The sequence below is a fragment of the Salvia splendens genome, chromosome 11 (assembly GCF_004379255.2).
Source record: "Salvia splendens isolate huo1 chromosome 11, SspV2, whole genome shotgun sequence".
In the NCBI taxonomy this organism is placed as follows: Eukaryota; Viridiplantae; Streptophyta; class Magnoliopsida; order Lamiales; family Lamiaceae; genus Salvia; species Salvia splendens.
The window spans coordinates 7,100,062-7,107,785 of NC_056042.1; the positions used below are offsets into that span (position 1 = coordinate 7,100,062).

Below are 7,724 nucleotides of genomic sequence, written 5' to 3' on the forward strand. Positions count from 1 at the left end.
TCCTTTATGAAGTGTCGATCCACCTCCACATGTTTCGTCCGATCATGTTGGACTGGATTTTCTGAGATACTAATGGCAGCCTTGTTATCGCACAACAATCGACACGGTTGTGTGGATTTGAGTTTGAGTTCTGTCATTAATCTCCTGAGCCATAGTACTTCTGTCAATCCACTCTTGATTCCTCATAATTCTGCCTCGGCACTCGACAATACTACTACCTTTTGCTTCTTACTTCTCCATGTCACCAAGTTACCTCCTATAAAGGTGAAGTATCCTGCTGTTGACTTTCTGTCATTCGGATTTCCTGCCCAATCTGCATCAGTATAACCATGTATTTCCAAATGCCGATGTTTTTTGAACAATACTCCATGACCTGGGGTACCCTTCAAGTATCGTACTATTCTCAACACTGCCTCCCAATGTTCTTCTTGTGGGGCATGCATGAATTGACTTACTATCCCAACAGCATATGCAAGATCTGGCCTGGTGTGGGATAAATAAATGAGTTTCCCAACCAACCGTTGATACCTCCCTCGATCAGCGAGTTTGGCTCCTTCACGAATCTTTAGTCCATGATTCTGGACCATTGGAGTATCCACTGGTTTGCAATCAATAATTCCGGTTTCTGCCAATACATCAAGCACATATTTCATCTGGTTGATGAAGATCCCTTGCTTTGATCTAAGTACTTCTATCCCCAAAAAATACTTTAGATGGCCAAGATCTTTCATCTCGAATTCCTTGGACAGGTTCTTCCTCAGCTGCTCTATTTCTTCCTCATCGTCACCAGTGATAATCATATCATCAACGTAAATAATAAGGCACGTGATCTTACCATCCTTCTTTTTTAGGAACAAGGTGTGATCTGAGTTGCTTTGGCAGTACTCATACTTCTTCATTACGTCAGTGAATCTTCCGAACCATGCTCTCGGAGATTGCTTGAGGTCATACAGTGTCTTCCTGAGTTTGCAAACGTCCCCATTTTTAAAGTCCCTCGTAAATCCAGGTGGGGGGACCATATAAACTGGTTTGGTCAATTCTCCATGTAGAAAGGCGTTCGTCACATCAAACTGGTGTAGCGGCCAGTCCCGGTTGGCTGCTATCGAGAACAGCACTCTCACTGTATTGATCTTCGCAACTGGTGAGAAGGTTTCTGCATAGTCGACGCCATAGGTCTGTGTATATCCTTTTGCTACGAGTCTCGCCTTATATCGGTCAATAGATCCGTCGGGCCTTCTTTTGATTGTAAACACTCATCTACATCCTACTGTTGTCGCCCCTTTTGGTAGTTCACTAACTTCCCAAGTCTTGTTCTTTAGCAAAGCATCCATCTCTACAAACATGGCATCTCTACAATGTTTAACTTTCCATGCTTCCTCGGCTGTATAGGGGATTTCTTCTTCCTCATAGAGTGCGGCTTCAAATGCCCTAGCCATTTTGTCCAGGTTCCCCTTCACAAAGTTGGCCACAGCATACTGGTTCCTTCTGCCCGTCCTTTCGGGTGAGAATCTCTTCGGTGGAATTCCACGATTGCTTCGTGGTGGGAGGATGTATCGATCAGTATTCTCGTCAAGAGTAGTGCTTTCTTCAATAGTTTCTGTAACAACAGGGTCAGCAGTGCTATTCTCTTGAGAAGTATAAGAAATTACCTCATATGCCTCGGATATCGGTTGAGGTGAGATACTTTGACGCGGTTGAGAGGGCTCTATAATGGTTGAGACCTGCTCAGCGACAGCACTAACTGGCTATGTTGGATGAACGGTGGAGTGATTTGACTCGGGCACAAACCAACTTAGGTAGTCTACTTCATTGTTTGACTCACTCTCCCCCTGACTACCAAGGTGGTGTGGTAATAAAACTCTGTTTCTAAGAAATTGACATTCATTATGGTGACAACTCGTTGCGTGGTTGGGTCATAGCAACGATACCCCTTTTGGTTAACCCCATAGCCCATAAAAATGCATTTGGTAGCACAAGGTGACAATTTTGTTCTCTCATATTTTGGGATATGGACATAAACGGTACATCCAAAAACCTTTGGTTGAAGGTTAAGATGTGTAGGTATTTTGGTGTGTTTGGAGAGGACGTCAAGAGGTGTTTTTTTGTTTAGAATTTTAGTAGGAAGTCGATTTATGAGGTAGATCGAAGTCGTAACTGCTTCGGGCCAGAAGTGTGTGGGGACTTTGGATTCGAACATCAAGGCTCGGGTTATTTCGAGGATGGTTCTGTTTTTTCTTTCAGCTACTCCATTTTGTTCTGGAGTGTAGGGGCAAGTGGTTTGGTGGATTAGGCCTTTTTCAGTGAAGAATTCCGTCATTTTATGGTTCACAAATTCCCTCCCATTATCGGATCGAAGGGTTTTTATCGTGGTTTGGAACTGGGTTTGGATAAGGTGAAAAAACAAAATAAACTTATCTATTACCTCAGACTTGTGTTTTAGAAAATATATCCATGTCATCCTAGTGCAATCATCTACAAAAATCACAAAATATCGCAAATCATTCCCCCCAACAATAGGTGCAGGACCCCACACATCAGCATGAACAAAGGAAAAAATAGAATTCATACAAGTATTTGAAGGTTTAAATGATTGTCTGTGGCTTTTGGCCAAAACACAAGTCTCACAAGAAAAGTCTTTTGGAATAGAGAGTTTAGGAAAAAGTAAACTAAAATAACCAGGGGAAGGGTGTCTCAGCCGTTGGTGCCAAAGCCAAATCTCCCTTTTCGTGGACCCGTGAGCCAGCATCGCACTGCCTTGTTGAGCTATCTCATCCACGTAGTAGAGACCTTGGCTCTCAGTGCCACGCCCAAGTATCTTCCTCGTCCGAATATCCTGCAAAATACAGAAGTCGGGATGTATCAGCAATGTACAGTTCAATTCTTTAGTTACATGGCTTATAGACATCAATCTCTGAGACAAAGTAGGAACATAGAGACTATTTGACAATCTCAAGGTCGGGGATATTTCAATAGTGCCTGCCCCAGCCACGGTAATTAATTCGCCACTAGCAGTCTGTATGTAGGTTTTAGTGATACTACTAAAACTAACAAAATCACTCTTATTAGGTGTCATGGTGTCGGTGGCTCCACAATCAAACATCCAACCCATTTTTTCATCCACACTATCTCGTTTTACTGTGTATGCAGCGGAAATATGGTCCAAGGGCTCAAATCGATTTTTCAATGGAATAGGACTAACTTGCACAGTTTTAAAACAATCAGGGGGTTTTTCACAATAATCTATAATCTGAGGGTTGTAATGTAACATATCATATATCTGGGGTTCATTTTGCAATTTATAATATTTTTGAGGCCCTGTATGCAAAAAACGGGGTACTGGCAGTAATTTTGGAGATTTTGGGGGAGGGTTATGCGAATTAAGGTAATTGGGGGGTATTAGATTGAAATTGGGGTTAGGGTTCTCAACCCCTAACCCGTTACCTCCACGTGCGCCGCTTCCATCCCCTCGGCTGCTCCATGTTTTGCCGGCAAAATTGCCGGCGCCAATCACCCCTCCACCGTTCCCGCCTCCGCTGGGGGCTTCTGGTTCCTCCCTCTGTTTCCCTCGTCCGATTGTATCTCGATTTCCAGCTACTTTGGCCACCTCTTCTCCGGCAGCTATCCCCACCGCCATTTTAGCCTTTGCGGTCTGCCTCTCTTCCCACCACTCGGGATATCCGTGCAATTGGAAGCATGTCTCACGGGTATGCTTTTGCATCCCACACTAGGAACACCACAATTTTGATTTATCAACCGGCTTGTTCCCCGGGCGATGAGCGGTGGTGGTTTGCCTTGGTGGTCCATTTCGGTGACCTGGTCGTGGTCCCTGAGCTACCAGTCCGTGTCCGATTCCCTGCATATCTCCTCCTCCGTGACTATGGGTGACAGGAGTTGAGGATTCCGGTGGCCCTAGTCGTTGTCGGGCCGCCTCCTTTTTAACCCACCCATAGGCAGTTTCTAGCGGAGGGGGCGATACTTCTTTGAGGATGTCCCTCTGGACTCCCTCGTGTTCATCATTCAATCCTGCCAGAAATCGGAGTAGTCTCTTGGTGTTGGTGTAGACTCTGAACTGGTTTATGTCTTTTTCGCAGCAATCGACCGGTTGCTTCTGGCACCGATCAATGTTAATCTGCATCCCGTGGATTTTGCGATAATATGTCTCCAAATCCATGTTCCCCTGATTGTTTGTATTTGCCTTGTCTTCCAAGTCGTATACGGGGTAGAGATCGGCCTCACTCTCGTATGTGGTGGCTAGGCTGTCCCATATTGCCTTTGCCGATTGATGATGGGCGAAGTCTGCAATAATATCGTTTTCGATATTGTCCACGATCCAGGAGAAGACGATTAGGTCTGTTTCCTCCCAATCGTCAAACTCCTTACTTTCCGGCAGTGGTGGAGCCGGTTTTCCGGTTATATGGGAGTAGCCTCTCCTGCTCCCTATCGCAACTTTCATTAGTCGCGACCATAACGGGTAATTTTCCCCATTAAGCTTGAACGCTACTATCACGTTCTTGCTTGCTCGTATCTTACTGCTTGCTGATTCTGATTCTACTGCTGGTTTTTCGTCGTCTGGCATATTTTGTTTCTGATTTGAATTGTTTGCTCACTGATTTTGGTTGATTTTGGTCGGGATTGGTATTGGGCAATGATGATAGAACAATCTGAGCCCTCGTTTAACACTGCTCTGAAGCCATGATAAAATAGGTTTTGGGGAATTGAATCATTCTTTCTTATTCATATGCTGCAAATATACATGCCTCTTTATAGGCTCAGAAGACTAATTACATTTAAGGTAAGTTTCATTACCTTAACCTAATTTCCTATACATGGTAAATATCAATTGATAATCTTCCTATTAATTGTTATTGTAGGAAAATCTTCCTCTTGATTGCTCGTGATATTCTCGTGATCTTCTCATTCCAACACAAATAAAGATCAAATTATGACTTACCATATTCTTCATTCAAAGTACTTACCATATTCTTCACTCAAAGTTGATACATTGAAAAGATAAATGATACGCAGGCAAAATTAACCAAAAAGCCACAGTATATCCGTAGAATGAGGAAACCCACCAAATGCACCATTTCTCTTTCACAAAATTTCCTCAAAACAATATCAGCAGTGCACAAGTGAAGGTAGATATACAAAAGCTTGAAGCAAATTAAGCATCATAAGGCCTAAAAAGCTATCCTAATTGCCTATATTTAGCATTCAACTGTCCTGGTGGACTATTCATCATATTCTATTTCTTCCTATTTGATCTCTTCATCAATTATATCATCCTTAATCTCTTTCTCAGATGTCTCCTTTGTTTCATCCTTGACCTCATCTTCAGCTGCATCATCCTTGACCTCTTTTTCAGTTGCATCATCCTTAGCCTCATCTTCAGCTGCATCATCCTTGACCTCATCTTCAGTTGCATCATCCTTGACCTCATTTTCAGTTGAGTCATCATCATCCTATATATAAATAAACACCCTTATCAACAAAGGCAAACCATATAAACATATCTACCACATAAATAAACCAAAGCAAGGAACATACTTGCTCATTTTCAGCTTCAGATGCCTTTTGATACTCTGCTTTAAGCTCTGCAGCTCTATCAGTATACACTTTCTTCTCCTATATATCAAGTAGGAAATACAAGTCAGTGAAGAATCTCACATTAGTTCACCACAACACACTAACACTTGTGAATTCAGACTTACATCATCATTCATTGATTTCCACTTCTCACCACCTTCCTTTGCAACCTAAAAAACAAACAAAACAAATTCTTATGGAACTCAAATGACTGAAACCAGAATCATGTTTCTCAGATAGTTCACACAGTTATCACACACACTACAGCATTACCGTGGCAACACTCTTGCAGTCAGGATTAGCCTCCTTGAACGATTTCCTAAAGTCATTCCTACAAACCATTCAAATACTAACATATTAACAACAGCACAAGACCGGTTCATATAAACTCATAAAACATATTCAAGGCAGGTGATCAGCGCATACATGAACAAGAAGAAAGCAGTGGGAGGCCGCTTCTTCCCGTTTGGATTTTTGGCCTTCTTTGGCTTCGAATCAGTTTGTTTTGTCTTCTTTCTGCATCATTTTAGGTGTTAATTAGCATTCTAAATCTATATTCTCATACATAAACCAAAGAGACATAATTTTAGCTTTGGAAAATTACTTCTCTGCTGATGCCTTCTTCTTCGTCTCAGCCATTTCCACAACCTGAGACTCTACATAAATAGAGATCGATAACTAAACAGCAATTCACACCACGAAATAAACTTAAACCAACAGCATAACGCACATAGATTCATTTTTTTTGAGAAAAATAACTACAACAGGAAATAAAAATACAGAAAATGAAATACCTAAATTCATCTTAATCTTAGCATCAAGGCTACAGTTGTGGAAGCTAATCAAAGCTACCGCCACATCCTTGTGGCATTCCTCGCTGCAAAACGTTCTCTCGTATCAAGTAATAATAGAAAAACAGACTAAAACCTACAGATTGACTTACAAAAGTAAGATTAACGGAGAAGAAGAGTACCATTTGGTAAAGGCGCTGCCGTCTCTAGCGCGTTTGAGAGAGGCGGATTCAGCCTCCACTCTCTTCCTCTGTCTCGAGGCGTTGGATGATGCTGCGCCGCCCGCCATTTACAGATCTGTAGTTTACGAAAAATGAAGGAAAAAATTGAAGGCGAGATTACTGGGTTGGACTTAGACAGACTTAGATGGGTGTATTTATACTCTCAGTGATAGAAGATGGAGAATCAGGAGGGAAGGCTGCAAAAATTTGTTTAGTTTTCAATTTTAGAGCCAATCTTCAATTTGAGTATTTGGCGCCAATTTTTTGTATTTCGGTTCAAAAGTGTAAAATGAAAAATTGATTTCGCGGATCGATGATTTGGCCACAGCCACACAGCCACAGCCAAAGCCAAAACCGTTGGATATAAGAGCATCTCCAATGGTTCTGGACAAGCCATAGGCCAGCGATAGGCTAGCCACAACTCCTCCTGCCACATCATCAGCACTTAAAAACTCCTCATGCCACATTATCAGGACAAGCAACTGGACAAGCAATAGGCTAGCCACAATAAATAAAATTATAAAAAATTAATACTTACTAATCACACAAAATACGGAATTAAATTTACGACACAGATACGGGAAAATTCAATAATAACATTTAAATTTAAAAAAGTACATTAATTAAAAAAAATTACATTAATTGTACAGAAATTAAGATAAAGAGAAAACTCGTTAAAACAAGTGGTGCGAATGAAAATGACGTGCAAATCGCGTATATATAGTGTTTCGGGAATTAAATAAAAAAATAAAAAATCGGCTGGCCGATCGCTCGCCGGTCGGGAGCCTGCAATGGCGGCCAGCGCCCGAAAATCGGCGTGCGCTCGCCATTTTTCTCGCCAATTTGCCGCTCGCCTGCTGCAATGGTTCGGCCAGCGCCGGGAATCGGCTAGCCGGTCCGCTCGCCGCCATTGTGGATGCTCTAAGAGCATGATTATAACTATGACTAAAATAGTATCCTTTCATTTTCATTACTTAGCTGGTCATATAAAAGCATACATACAATTAGATGAAACCAAAATTAGACAATTCTATTTTAAAAACCATTTTCTCTCTAGACCTCATTCACTTCACTAGTATTATTTTAATTATACTAGTATTTTTTTCTATCTTTCTCTTACATTATT

General features: G+C 41.7%; 1 protein-coding gene across 1 annotated transcript; it reads right to left on the reverse strand.

Moving 5' to 3' along the window:
• Positions 1–5,057: 5,057 nt before the first annotated feature.
• Positions 5,058–6,739, reverse strand: LOC121754232 (high mobility group B protein 7-like). The gene is made up of 8 exons (XM_042149606.1): positions 6,560–6,739; positions 6,381–6,463; positions 6,191–6,242; positions 6,013–6,102; positions 5,860–5,917; positions 5,712–5,756; positions 5,548–5,625; positions 5,058–5,462 (listed from the first exon to the last, which is right to left on the reverse strand). Exons 1-8 carry the CDS (start codon positions 6,664–6,666, stop codon positions 5,256–5,258), a joined length of 720 nt encoding a protein of 239 aa, XP_042005540.1. The 5' UTR covers positions 6,667–6,739; the 3' UTR covers positions 5,058–5,255.
• Between the last annotated feature and the right edge of the window lie 985 nt (positions 6,740–7,724).